The following is a 15,777-nucleotide window of genomic DNA, read 5'->3' on the forward strand; positions in this document are numbered from 1 at the left end:
GCTGTGAAAGTGCTTCACTCAATATGCCAGCAAATTTGGAAAACTCAGCAGTGGCCAAAGGACTGGAAAAGGTCAGTTTTCATTCCAATTTCAAAGAAAGGCAATGCCAAAGAATGCTCAAACTACCACACAATTGCACTCATTTTACACGCTAGTAAAGTAATACTCAAAATTCTCCAAGCCAGGCTTCAACAGTACGTGAACCGTGAACTTCCAGATGTTCAAGCTGGTTTTAGAAAAGGCAGAGGAACCAGAAATCAAATTGCCAACATCTGCTGAATCATCGAAAAAGCAAGAGAGTTCCAGAAAAACATCTATTTCTGCCTTATTGACTATGCCAAAGCCTTTGACTGTGTGGTCACAATAAACTGTGGAAAATTCTGAAAGAGATAGGAATACCAGACCTGACCTGCCTCTTGAGAAACATATATGCAGGTCAGGAAGCAACAGTTAGAACAGGACATGGAACAACAGAATGGTTCCAAATAGGAAAAGGAGTATGTCAAGATTATATATTGTCACCCTACTTATTTAACTTATATGCAGAGTACATCATGAGAAATGCTGGGCTAGAAGAAGCACAAGCTGGAATCAAGATTGCTGGGAGAAATATAAATAACCTCAGATATGCAGATGACACCACCCTTATGGCAGAAAGTGAAGAGGAACTCAAAAGCCTCTTGATGAAAGTGAAAGAGGAGCGTGGAAAAGTTGACTTAAAGCTCAACATTCAGAAAACGAAGATCATGGCATCTGGTCCCATTACTTCATGGGAAATAGATGGGGAAACAGTGGAAACAGTGTCAGACGTTATTTTTTTGGGCTCCAAAATCACGGCAGATGGTGACTGCAGCCATGAAATTAAAGGAAGCTTGCTCCTTGGAAGGAAAGTTATGACCAACCTAGATAGCATGTTCAAAAGCAGAGACATTACTTTGCCAACAAAGGTTCATCTAGTCAAGGCTATGGTTGATGATTTTATTTCAGATTGTCCAGCTATTATAATTCATTCATCAAAGTTTAATATTGAACTTGGAACAAAAACATCGTAGTGAGGAAAGTATTCTCCTGACATTATGACTTTTACCACTATTCAAATGATTATCATGCAGATGAAAAAATTTTTAGGAAGACAGGGTTTCTAGAATGAAACTATTTCTGTTTTCATATTTTACATCAGAGTTTCATGATTTAATATGTAGCAATGTGACTACAAATCTACTTCACCAGTCACTTTTAACTAATATGTATGAAATAGGTCCGGAGAAGGCAATGGCACCCCACTCCAGTGTTCTTGCCTGGAGAATCCCAGGGATGGGGGAGCCTCATGGGCTGCCATCTCTGGGGTCGCACAGAGTCGGACACGACTGAAGTGACTTAGCAGCAGCACGAAATAGGTCAGAACAAGTGGTAATAGTTTACTTTTTCATTATGTGCTGATAATATTTGCCTTTCTTATTCTTTTTTCACACAAGTCAAAGAATATTCAGAATAGTAATAAAAGGCAACTGGATAGAATATCTACTCTATAATTTGAAGGTTTGGTTTTTATTGATACATTTTGGAGTAGGAAATGGCAACCCAACCAGTGTTCTTGCCAGGAAAATACCATGGACAGAACAGCCTGGTTGATGGCAGTCCACAGCATCACAAAGAGTCAGACGTGATTGAGAGACAGCATGCACATGCATTGGTACATTTTGTGTGCCTCATATACTCATCTCCTTTGTGATCTTAGATGCTTAAATATTCTCCTGAGGATTCTACAAATATTCCTTTAAGTAGAATCCTTTTCCATAGAGGTCTTAACACTTTGAATTTTGAGGTCTACAACAGAGGAAAAAAAAAAACAATCTCTATCCAATTTAAGCAAGTTATAGAATTTGAATATAGGTATTTAGCTTAATTACTTCATGGGAAATAGATGGGGAAACAATGGAAATAGGTGAAAGGCAGCCAAAGAGAAAGAAGAGTTTTTGTCCCTATGATCTTCAAAATAATGCAACCCTTTTTGCGTCAAAGTCAGCAGACTAACATAGTTCCATCTGTCACATGTTTCTATAATATGGTGTTCATTATAGTCATTCTCATAGTTGCAAAGGTTATTTAATACATGTGTTTTGTGTTACAGTAAAAACTCAACTGGGGCAGGATTCATGTTACATTGTTCATCCCTATATGACTAGCACCTGTGTATATATATGTAATGAGTAGAATCTATCACCTGTGTTGGTACATGTAATAATTAATAATAAAAAATATTCATACATGGCTCTCAAACCTGGGTCTCCCACATGACAGGCAAATTCTTTACAATCTGAGCCATCAGGGAAGCCCTCATATAATTATTCAATAGGAAAAGATATATAGCAAAACATTAGAATACCACATACCAAATGTTGTACTAGGGTATCTGCTATGTGCTATGACTCCAAAGAAGAAGGATCCTGTATATTTCTGTGACAGCCAAAGAAAAGTGTACAAAGTTAGGGAAGGATGAGCAGCAGATTATCTGGTTGAGGATGTTCAACCAGAAAATTGGAGAAAGTATGAAAACAGGGCTCTCCAGAGAAATAGAACTTCATAGTTTGTACTAATGGAATACAGTCTGAGAAGTATACAGTCTGAGAAGTCTGTGATATGTTGAAGAAATGGACATAATTACGAATTGAGCTTGTAGTCTATAGACTTATTGTTTTGTTTTAGTCACTAGGTCATATCTTTTTTGCCATTCCTATGTCTGTAGCCCACCAGGCTCTTCTGTCCATGGGATTTCCCAGGCAGTAATACTGGAGTTGGTTGGCATTTCCTTCTCCAGGGAATCTTCCCAACCCAGGGACTGAATCTGCATCTTCTGCATTGACAGGTGGATTCTTTACCACTAAGCCACCAGGGAAACTTGTTCAATAGCTTTAGAGCACCACTAAAAATATTTAAGCAGGAAAATGATGTTCATAGATTTCCAGTGTGGAAAAATCATAAGTTATCATGGAGAAATGATCACGTATAGCACTCATTTACTGTTCTGTGATTATGTTATGAGCTGGTAATTTGTTTTCAAGATGAGATTAATCTTTAATTTTTATGATTATCACTTGTGAGTTCTTCATACGCCTATCAAATTGAGATTTTTTTGATAGAATACCTTCAAATAAAATACAAAGAGTCATGACCGTAACTTTACGCTAGTTTAGCTTTTAGCTAATAGGAAATCTGAAATGGGTCCCATGGAGTGTTTAGTTGCTATATATATTAAATTTTTCCTTTGAAATAAATATATTATAATTATTGCATATAGATTAAAGATATATAGTTTGGGTTCATAAGAAATAATTGAAGGTAAAGTTGCAGGTATGCATGACCAGCTGTAAAGTGATTAATATTTTATTCATGTATGTAAATATTATATTTGGTCTTCCCAGGTGGTGTTAGTGGTAAAGAACCCACCTCCCAATTGCGAGACACAAGATTGCAGGTTCATTCCCTGGATCAGGAATATCCCCTGGAGGAGGGCATGGCAACCCACTCCAGTATTCTTGCCTGGAGAATCCCATGAACAGAGGAGCCTGGTGGGCTATGGTCCATAGGGTCGCAAAGATTCAGACATGACTGAAGCAACTAAGCACACACTCTTGCACAAATGAGTGTGCCAGGTATTCTACTAACAAAGCAGAAATAGCCCCTGTCTTTATGAAATTTACAGCCTGTTACTGTAAATGAACATTAAATAGTCCCAGAAATTATTTTTAGTTACAAACTGAGACAAGTTCTATAGAGGAAAAGAACAGTGATGCTATGGTATTGTATAACAGCACTGTTGACTGAATACAGCATAAAACTGGAGAATAGCAATGTAAAATTGAATCTGAAATGTAAATATAAAATTTAACTTAACACTTCTTAAAAACAAATATGAGAGAGGCAGTGTCCTAAGAGATAATAAAACCCATCTTTTACTGAGAAAAAAAGGCTCTAAGAAAATGTGGTCTAGTTCCAATATTATTGGAAGATTTTATCATGGAAATAATGGTAAAAAGAGATAAAGCTCTAAAAGCACCCCAAATATGTTGTGCATTTAGGGCACCCAACTCTCATCTCAGCATAGGAAGCAGGGAGCAATTTCATAAAATATAACATTGCCAGAAGCACTGTAATTTAAGAATGAAAGTTGATGGTTGCAGCAGATAGCCTCAGATCTTTTGTGCTAACAGTTCTTTCACTTATTAAGGCACTGACCAAGGGACGCCTCTGATAGCTGATGGATGGCATAAAGATGTATGAACTTGTTTATCATCCTAACTTATCCTAGATGGTCAACACTAAAAGTGTGAAACTCATATGTTTATGAACTCTGTGTTCTACTGAATTTAATAAGAAACTGAGAAGATGTCAATATCAGAAGTTATACCTTAACATATTTTGACTATATCATAATGGATTTTTATAATTGATTCAATGTTTCATTCAAAAAGCATTGTTAAATGCTTACTTTGTGACAGGTACTGTGCTAGATGCTGGATGAAAAAAGATGAATAATGGATGGTTGATTACCTATAACTGACAGGTAGCCTGATTTTAAGTCGTTATTTAAAGCACTTCAAGTATTTGGGTATGTGTCTTAGAAATATTTATCATATTAAACACCTTCAAAGAAGAGGAATAATTAAGGAATTATTGAAACTCTTTGAGTCAAATCATTGAAATTATATATACGTAGTGAATATAGTATAGTCACATACCCATACGATGTGTAAGCACTTTAGAAAGTGCACAGTATCTTGGAGAAATGACATGCTATGCTAGAGGAAACCTAAAATTATGAGTAGTCTATTTCGTACAAATATCTTCCCAGACCCAAAGAGAACAAATACCAGGATGTTACCTAAATCTCTGTAATACACAGCTCATAATATCATTATGATGAGTTGAATAACTATGAAATATAAAACAAAGGACACTAAAGTCCTTTAGGAAGTGGACAGTGGGGATTTGTTATTATGAGAAACATAAATACCTAGCCAGCCTCTTATAATTTTAACAAAATATTTAAAGGATCTGGGTACCATTAGGAAAAATAAGACAGTGTATTTCCCCCCAGAATTGGTTTTATCAGTTTTGATATACAGATAGATTTAAATAACTCATAACTATTATCACTCAAATGTATTTTGTAAAGGGATTTAAAAGCCAGCTGTGAAGACATGTCCTAAAGTATTTTGATGTAGATTCTTATGAGCTGATGCTTCATGAAGCATATGAAGAGATGAATAAGAACATACAAAAAATATGTGACTTGATCAGTAGTCCTGTGATGAGTAAATTCAAAGCTAAGATCTAACAAGAAACAGCTTATTTTTGACAGAGAGAGCTTATGTAGTAACAGTAGTAATTACTGTTATTGAAGGCAGTGCTTTTCAAATTGAGATTAAAGCAAAATAATTGATGGGAACATTAATAGATAGGAAGAAAAAATTCTTCAATAAAACAAATGTAATAATTTAAGACATTTTTAAACTTTATCCTTCATTGGAGAGATAGCAGCCTTTTATTTTGCTAATGTATAAAGTATACAAAAGATATATTTGTTATGGGGTATTCTTCAAGCTTATTTGAACGATGAATTCTTTAAAAGTGAAACACGGATGTACACTTCCCAAAAAAGAAGTGTATGGGAAAAAGACAGTTTAAGAAATATTGTTATAATAAGTTTTAGAAAGAGATTTTTTTTAGAGAGAAAGAGTGATTTTTTTTCCCCTGACCTTAGTAATCGATTAAAGCATGCAGAAGCCTAATTTGAAAGTAAAGACATTTTTGGCAGGATGGATGGGAGATTGCTGGTATATGGATATTGTGATTTTAAAATATTTCACTAAAGCATGATAGGTATTAGAAAATTTGCTGTGCAACCTTTAAAGAAAAGCTTTATATCCATTAATAAGCCTCTTCAGGAGTTAAAAGTAAAGCTAATTCCCTTTCTTTAATCTTTTCTATATTATGTTTCCTGAATAAGATAAGGAAAATGTTTGGTACACACTTATATTTGTGTGTTTGTAAAGAGCATGAACAAAACAATCATATGAGCAAATCGATAATTTATGTGTAGCAGATTTAAACTTTAGAACCAAGAATGTATAACTACATGTGTATTCTGTTCTATAAGAAACATCAAAGGACTGAAAGGAAGGGAAGGAGGGGGTGGAGGCGGGAGAGGAGGGAGAGAAAAGGAAAGGGAGTGGGAGGGGGAAGGAAGGAGAAGAAGGAAAGCAAAGCGACAATGTATGAAAAAAAGTGAAGGAAAGGTACAAGGGAGGTAGGGAGGAGGAAGGAGGGAAGAAAGTAAGAGAGAAGGGAGTCAACTCAATTCGGTAAACCCAGCAAGTTGGCTCAGAACTACTTGGTGAGATTTATATTGTTTATAACAAATCACAGTTTATTTTTCTAAGGAGCTTTTAGTCTATTTGTTAGGAGGAATGTCCATGAAATTATAATTTTATGTAAAGTCCTTTGATCAAAATTTAACCTTTGGGGACATTTGGAGAGTAATTTTTTTTTTAATTGATGAATTCTGAATAGGTGTGTTTGTAGGTTTTATTTATGCACACATACATATTGCTGCTGTTTGTCACTCAAAAGTGCCTTTGTGTCTTCTTGAGTGTTCTTTTGAGCCCCAGGGCTTATGGAGGGACTTCACTATGTAGTAATCACATGTCTTTTTTCCTTCCTTCCTTTCTTCCTCCTTCCCTTTCTTTCTCTCTCACTCTCTTTTTCTTTCATGTAAGCTAGAAACAGTTTTATCTGGTAAATGGGATCCTTCAGCAACTTGAAAAAAGACCATTTTTAAACATAATTGTTCCTTACTGTCAGAATGGAGCATATGTTTAAACAACCAAAGAAAGTCTCATTGTAAGCAGAAATACAAATGAAATAAAAACCAGAAATTGCATAGTGAAAATCAGAGAGCTAAATTCAGCTTTAAGAGGTATTTGCCTTATCTCACATGGTGTTTTTTAAAAAGTAACTTATATGCCAAAATCTTAATGTAGAGAATTTTAGACAAAATATTTCCTGGGATATAATAAAGGTTTAAGTATCTGGGAACCCTGTGTTGAAATTCCCACAGATTTTTAAATAAAACTTGAACTGAAAATTATCTTTCCATACTTGATGTTACAATTTTTCAGATCTTTTTGTCAAACTTGTTTCTTCACAAGTTACCTGTTTCCCTCTTAAGCATTTGAGGACTGACTTTCAGATGCAAAAGCATATGTTATATTAGACATATTTACAATTTCCTCAGTAGTTTTCTAATCCAATTTAAGAGCCCTGTTGCAAAGGTACTCATCTTCCTTGAAGGCAAGCTTATGATACCTAACCCCAGCTTCTCACAGCTGCCACTCAATGGCCTCATAGTTCTTGTCTTGACAACCTATGGATTGAGGCTAGGTTCATACTCGAGCAAAACTTAGACTCTAACTAATGGCTGTTCACTTTATTAGAGCTAAGTGCATGGTTATTCATGTTGAAAGAAGATAAAATATGCTTTTATTCATTGATCTCAATATCTCCTTGAAATTTTTCAACTAGATAAAGTTTCAAACCACTTTTGACTTTATTGGTATCTGCTAGAAATGCTTCCCAAGGAGCATCAAATAACACACCAAAGAAGTAATGTCATTATTGATGAATTATTAGTTTTTAAAATAAGTCAATAATAGAATGGCAAAGCATTGCAGTGATTTAGTGTCATCAATTATATTACTGTATTATTTCACCCTGTTAAAAAACTCAAACTGAGGTATATTAGTTTTTCAGCTTTTATTCGAACTGATTTCTATTTACATATTGTGTTTACACTGGAAAACAAGTGTGGGGAGGTGTGCTAGCAACAGGACATTTTCATATTTACAATAAGTGCTGAGGATAAGCCCAACCAACAAGAAATCAAGATGTGTCCATCATTTGTTGAAAATTGGTTTACTTTTTTTTTCTATCTGTACCTTATTTTGAGAATGTAGTAGAGAATATGGTGTTTGAAATATAGAATAAACATCATAATGCAATTCAGGAATTTTGGTGAATTGGCAATAAAATAATACTCTTTCAATTTTGCTCAGGATGAAAAATGACCTGCCTCAAAATATTACTTAAATAGATCAAGAATTTTCCATATTTCAAAGTCTACATTTCATGTCAGTATCCTCCAAACATTTGTTTATATTCAGGCTATATTTTTATATTAGCCACCTATGGTCATTTCTATAAGTACTAAAAGTACAAAATTTGTTTCAGATGCTATTTTTCCAATGGAAGGATATATTTGATAACCTAAAGTGATTTTTTCTCAATCAATGTTTATGTTGCCCAGGACATACATGGTTAATCAGAATGGTAATTCAGAGTACACGTGACTTTAAAGCTGGTTCTAGACTAGATGTGATGAATTAATGAAAACTGGGTAGCCAAACCAGATGACCTTCATTTATATTTTTTAAATACATGCCAGAGAAGACTAAATACACCTCATTGTCACTCTTACAGTCTGTTAGAATTTATAATCTACTTAGGAAAATAGATCACATCTTAAAAGGTAAATAATAGTGATACTTAATGACCTAAGCTGAGTCTCCAGTAAATGATCAAGGTAGAAAATAGTATGCACTAGGCTAATCCACTGAAATCTGAAGGGCTAAGGGGAAGAATTTAAACTGAGCACCTTCATCAGAGTAGTATTTGGAAGAGGACAGAGGAAGGAAACTAAAGAGAATAAATTTTCCTACCATAATTAGATTTTGCATAGTTAAAAAAATAAATTAGTTCTAATTATAGGAATGGATAATGCACCTTTGAGGAAGATAGTGAAAAAGATATATAGAAGCCATGTACTTAAACATTTCTTCTACATAAATTGAGGATTACATTAAGGAAACAGCTTTCTACCTGGACTTGGTATATCTTCACTCCAACTTTTCAATTAGGTACTAACTTTTCATGATTTTCCTTGTATGGCTGCTTTTTAGCTTGCCTGTTCTTGGTAAAAGAGCAGTGCTGAATTAGTCCTGTTATACTAATCAAGTAAAAAGAAGACATGTAGTGCTGTTCCTTATGGGGCAAAATAGTTTCCAGATCAGGTTTTTAATTGCTCTTAGCAAAAATAATCTTTAGGTGTATATGCAGGAATATTTAAATCAAGACAAAAATCACAGACAACATGGAATGCAAGCTGAAATCAGTATGTTTCTACAAGCAGAAAAAAACACTTATGGATGAATTTGTGCAGAAAACTGTAATGTGCAGTGTTTAGGGAAAGATTAGAGTTTAGGAATGATTAAACACTAATAACAGACTATTTTCTGGAGGAGAGAAAGCAATAAGACTGATCCTTTGGGACAGATGTTGAAAGATGCATATAGTTCAGTATTATTGCATGCTTTGGGGCAACCAATTAGAAAAGTTATTACTTATCATATAACACTAATGCAGATGAACATCTACCCCCATTAGCATATATACTAAATTTCATTTATACTGTTGCTTACAATTAAAATATTTCTTTCCAAAGTGCAAAATGATAAACAAACAACCAAAAAAAATCTTACAACGCGTCACCATGATGATTTTTGAATGATCCAAGTCTGTACAAACCATTACTTCTGGTATTCATCTCAAATAACAAATATAAATCATTACTATCTGCAAAATGTTAACCACTCCTTCCAGCTGAGCTATTTCAAATTATAAAATATATTGCTGTAAAAGTGCTGCACTCAATATGTCAGGAAATTTGGACAACTCAGCAGTGGCCACAGGACTGGAAAAGGTCAGTTTACATTCCAATCCCAAAGAAAGGCAGTGCCAAAGAATGTTTAAACTACCACATAATTGTACTCATCTCACACACTAGCAAAGTAACACTCAAAATTCTCCAAATTAGGCTTCAACAGTACATGAACTGAGAAATTCCAGGTGTTCAAACTGGATTTAGAAAAGACAGAGGAACCAGAGATCAAGATGCCAACATGTGTTGGCAAAAACATTCCCCCCAAAATCTGCATCTCTTTCATTGACTATGCTAAAGCCATTGACTGTGTAGATCACAATAAACTGTGGGAAATACTTCAAGAGATGGGAATACTAGACCACCTTACATGCCTCCTGAGAAATCTGCATGCAGGTCAAGAAAAAACAGTTAGACTCGAACATGGAGCAATGGACAGGTTCCAAATTGGGAAAGGAGTACATCAAAGTTGTATATTGTCAACTTGCTTATTTAACTTATATTATATGCAGAGTATAACATGAAAAATGCCAGACTAGATGAGGCACAAGCTGGAAACAAGATTACAGGAAGAAATATCAATAACCCCATATATGCAGATTACACCACGATTATGGCAGAAAGCAAACAGGAACTGAGGAGCTTCTTGATGAACATGAAAAAGCTGGCTTAAAACTCAACATTCAAATAATGAAGATCATGGCATCTGGTCCTAATAGTTCAGTTCAGTTCAGTTCAGTCGCTCAGTCGTGTCCGACTCTTTGCGACCCCATGGACTGCGGCACTCCACGCCTCCTTGTCCATCACCAACTCCCGGAGTTTACCCAAACTCGTGTCCATTGAATCAGTGATGCCATCCAACCATCTCATCCTCTGTCATCCACTTCTCCTCCTGCCTTCAATCTTTGCCAGCATCAGGGACTGCTCCAGTAACTCAATTCCTTGCATAAGGTGACCAAAGTATTGGAACTTCATCTTCAGCATCAGTCCTTCCAATGAATATTTAGGACTTCCTTTAGGATTGACTGGTTTGATCTCCTTGCAGTCCAAGGGACTCTCAAGAGTCTTCTGCAGCACCACAGTTCAAAAGCATCAATTCTTTGGTGCTCACCTTTCTTTATAGTCCCACTATCACATCCTTACATGACTACTGGAAAAAAAAAACAAAACATAGCTTTGGAACTTCATGGTTCACGTATAGCTGAAGCGTGGCTTGGAGAATTTTGAGCATTACTTTACTAGCGTGTGAGATGAGTACAATTGTGCAGGAGTTTGAGCATTCTTTGGCATTGCCTTTCTTTGGGTTTGGAAGGAAAACTGACCTTTTCCAGTCCTGTGGCCACTGCTGAGTTTTCCAAATTTGTTGGCATATTGAGTGCAGCACTTTCACAGCATCACCTTTTAGGATTTGATAGCTCAGCTGGAATTCCATGACCTCCATTAGCTTTGTTCATAGTGATGCTTCTTAAGGCCCGCTTGACTTTGCATTCCAGGATGTCTGGCTCTAGGTGAGTGATCACACCTCCTTAATTATCTGGGTCGTGAAGATCTTTTTTGTACAGTTATTCTTTGTATTCTTGCCATCTCTTCTTAATATCTTCTGCTTCTGTTAGGTCCATACCATTTCTGTCCTTTATTGTGCCCATCTTTGCATAAAATGTTTCCTTCGTATCTCTATTTTTCCTGAAGAGATCGCTATTCTTTCCCATTATATTGTTTTCCTCTATTTCTTTGCACTGATCACTGAGGAAGGCTTTCTTATCTCTCCTTGATATTCTTTGGTACTCTGCATTCAGATGCTTATATCTTTCCTTTTCTCCTTTGCTTTTCACTTCTCTTCTTTTCACAGCAATTTTTAAGGCCTCCCCAGACAGCCATTTTGCTTTTTTGCATTTCTTTTTCTTGGGAATGGTCTTGATCCTTGTCTCCTGTACAATGTCACGAACCTCCATCCATAGTTCATCCAGTCCCATCACTTCATGGAAATAGATAGGGAAACAAATGGAAACAGTGAGAGACTTTATTTTCTTGGGCTCCAAAATCACTGCAGATTGTGACTGCAGCCTTGAAATTAAAAGATGCTTGCTTCTTGGAAGAAAAGCTATGACCAACCTAGACAGAATATTAAAAAGCAGGGACATTACTTTACCAACAAAGGTAGGTCCATATTGTCAAAGCTATGGTTTTTCAGTAGTCTTGTGTGGATGTGAGAGCTGGACTATAAAGAAAGATGAGCATCAAAGAATTGATGCTTTTGAGAAGACTCTTGAGAGTCCCTTGGACAGGCAGGAGATCAAACCAGTCAGTCCTAAAGGAAATCAACCCTGAATATTCACTGGAAGGACTGGTGCTGAAGCAGAAGCTTCAGTACTTTGGCCACCTTATGTGAAGAACTGACTCATTGGAAAAGACCCTTATGCTGGGAAAGATTGAAGGCAGGAGGAGAAGGGGACGACAGAGGATGAGGTGGTTGACCGATGACAGACAGACTTGATGGGCATGAGTTTGAGCAAGCTCCAGGAGTTGGTGATAGGGAAGCCTGGAGTGCTGCAGTCCGTGCGGTTGCAAAGAATCGGACATGACTGAGCGACTGAACCAAACTGAATAGAACTTGTTAATCATGACTGCTTCAAATTGTTGCAACTTAATCATGGGAAACACCATTTTTTGCACAACTTTCCTAAAAACCAAGGTTACCATTTGATCAAAGCCCTGTTTTCAGTGTTGAATGATTCCTAGCCATTAACTAAATATCCTTGCCCTCTCTGCATTTCTTTTTTGTAGATTTCTACTTACCATTTATTATTTTCCCAATTCTCTGAGTTGAGCCTGCATTTAGCAAGAGATATTTTCCTCTTTCAAAATAAAATGTATTTTAACCTTCAAAATCAGAAAGGCCACCACCTCTATTTATTTTGTTAAGCTTGTATTTTATACCATTTCCAGTTGATTTTTCCTGCTGAAAATAAATAGTGGCATATTTCACAGCATTTGGAAAGAGCTCTGTTCTTTCATCATGTTAACCTTTAATTATGAAATTCTGGTTTCCTGGAAAGCATTAACAAACTCTCTCTTTTCTTAGGTTCTCCATATAGAGACAAAATCACCATAGCAATTCTTCAGCTGCAAGAGGAAGGCAAGCTGCACATGATGAAGGAGAAGTGGTGGAGGGGCAATGGGTGTCCAGAGGAGGAGAGCAAGGAGGCCAGTGCCCTGGGGGTTCAAAATATTGGTGGCATCTTCATTGTTCTGGCAGCCGGCTTGGTGCTCTCTGTTTTTGTGGCAGTGGGAGAGTTTTTATACAAATCCAAAAAAAACGCTCAGTTGGAAAAGGTAAATGTCACTTTTTTGCAACTTAAAACAATTGTTGTTATAATAAAGCCAACTATTTTTTATCTTGCCAACCAAGGGTAATACTTAGAACTGTGACTGTTAACGATCTTCTGTCACTCGTTATATACAAAGGTTCATAGAACTCAGGATTAACTTTGTGCTTTTAATTTAAAGGTAATATTTTTAATTGAACTGTTTCAGAACCAGCAACTATTTTCCCTCTTATTAAAGTCTGAAATTGGAAAAACTTTTGCTGTTTGAAGTTCACTGAGATTAGTTTACTGGAAGAATATAATTAATGAAGTAAAACTCAGAAACTGTTATATGAAGAAATAAATTTTCTCTGCAGTTAAGTGCTTTAAGATACGATACTCATTAATAGTTTCAAGTTAGAAAGTAAATATAATTTTTATTTGAAGATTTTTGCTGCCAATACATTTCTATTTGAACAATCTCAAAGCACACTGTGGAAATTTTAATGGATATTCTACATTAATGAATATGTGAGAATATTGTGAGTTTCTTCTTTGCCACTTAATATTATTCTTAGTGCATCTTTTATTGTTTTGCACTTGAGTCTTCAGAAGAATATATATAAACCTCAAAATATTGAGATTATTGCAATTTTCCTTAGGATTTTAATATATTTAATCTTTGAACAAATATCTTTACATTCTATTCTTTAAAAAAATTTTGAACCTAGTTCATATTATACATTTCTAGTGCTATAATTCCATTAGTTCTATAAATATAAGAACGGATATTTATAGAGAAATCTTTCTGATATTATGTGCTACTTTTAATATAAATGTATGACTCGGAACATAAAATTTGGCTTTAAAATTTTTAAGCCTTTTGGAACTTAGTCTTTTAGCATATAAACATCTCTTCTGTTTATAACTGAAAAGTAGTTTTTTAGATCTTAATTTTTAGATGCTGCATCAGGTGAGATTATATTGCTTTAAATATTTAATGGTTTATAAACATTTATTGGTAAATATAAAAGTAGAAATATGATATTTCCTTCATATTTAATAATTTATGGTACAGTTATCTTTTCTGAAATCAAAATTCTGGGTACAGCATCCTTACATTTTACTTCACTTAATAACTAAATTCAATTTACTTAATTTAATTAAGAAAGGTAATTAATTCCTTGAAATAGTGTTAAATGACTATTCTGATAGTACCATTCTATGAGTAAAATAACCAATTAAAAAGTTTGAGAAATTTGGACAAGTATATGATTTATTTAATGGCTGTATCTGCTGATCTGACTAAATCAAATATCTTTTGCTACAGGTGTGACTGAAAATTAGGTCTAAGTACACTTTTTATATTATGATTTTATTACGATGTCAAAATGAGTTTGGGGCTCAAATCCTAAGAACTAATCAAAGATGAAAGTGATTAAGTCTTCAATTTTCATATTTACTATAAGTTATCAACAAATGTGATATTTGGTTAGTTAATGCTTAAAATGAGTCCCAAAGTAGTATAAGGACCTTAGGTTGTCTAGTTAGAACTTCACATCATCCATATGCAGTAGTTTTCTTTCACTTATAGCTCTGGTTTAAAATAAAACTTATTTAAAATATGATAGTCTATTGCCCTTTTCTCTTTGTATCCTGTTTGTATGATTTCCCTGGGCCTTGTCTCTATGTACAATTATTTGATAGCTTTAAGGTGTTTTTAAAGGACATGGGGATTTACTTTTTGTATACTCACCTTTATTGTTCTTATAAATAACTAGTTTAGTTGAATTTTTCACATATCAACCAGTTCTCAATTTCTGTGGATTTCTATGACCTTCTTAAACATTAGAAAGTTGGAATCAATTGACCTATTTGGGCTGAAGCAGATAAAATATTATATTGGAAAAAAAGAGCTGTTTTGATAGGACATGAGCATATGAATCACATCCTCTGATGTCAACGTCTCCACAAAGCTTCCATAATGAAGTTCAAATTCTCTAGCTTCTCAGAGGAGACATTTTAGGATCTCTCTCTGTTCATCTTTGTAGTTTCATATTTTGCTTCTCCCCAATTTGTGCTTGTACTATAACCACACTAAATTGCTTTCTATTTTCCAAGGCCAGCCAGCTTTTTAAAATACTCTTACCATTTGACCTGAGCAACCTTTGTCCATTTTTCTACCTGGCAAATTCCTACTAGTCATTTTAGATTAGGGATTCAGGACTAGGCATCAACTTGCCAAGAAAGGTTTTCCTAATCAACAGGTATAATGAATCTTGTACAGTTCAGTTCAGTTCAGTCGCTCAGTCTTGTCCGACTTTTTGCGACCCCGTGAATCACAGCATGCCAGGCCTCTCTGTCCATCACCAACTCCCGGAGTTCACCCAGACTCACGTCCATCAAGTCAGTGATGCCATCCAGTCATCTCATCCTCTGTCATCCCCTTCTCCTCCTGCCCCCAATCCCTCCCAGCATCAGAGTCTTTTCCAATGAGTCAACTCTTCGCATGAGGTGGCCAAAGTACTGGAGTTTCAGCTTTAGCATCATTCCTTCCAAAGAAATCCCAGGGCTGATCTCCTTCAGAATGGACTGGTTGGATCTCCTTGCAGTCCAAGGGACTCTCAAGAGTCTTCTCCAACACCACAGTTCAAAAGCATCAATTCTTTGGCACTCAGCCTTCTTCACAGTCCAACT

At 35.4% G+C, this 15,777-nt stretch overlaps 1 protein-coding gene across 2 annotated transcripts in view; it reads left to right on the forward strand.

Moving 5' to 3' along the window:
- The window catches only part of GRIK2 (glutamate receptor, ionotropic, kainate 2), a 737,896-nt gene that overhangs the window by 708,770 nt on the left and 13,349 nt on the right, over positions 1–15,777 (forward strand). For both annotated transcript variants that reach the window (XM_010841260.1, XM_010841261.1), the window contains exon 16: positions 12,858–13,108. In XM_010841260.1, the coding sequence (XP_010839562.1) occupies positions 12,858–13,108 (251 nt within the window). The remainder of the gene's footprint in view (positions 1–12,857; positions 13,109–15,777) is intronic.

Source organism: Bison bison, unplaced genomic scaffold (genome assembly GCF_000754665.1).
Source record: "Bison bison bison isolate TAMUID 2011002044 unplaced genomic scaffold, Bison_UMD1.0 scf7180017864159, whole genome shotgun sequence".
NCBI lineage: Eukaryota > Metazoa > Chordata > Mammalia > Artiodactyla > Bovidae > Bison > Bison bison.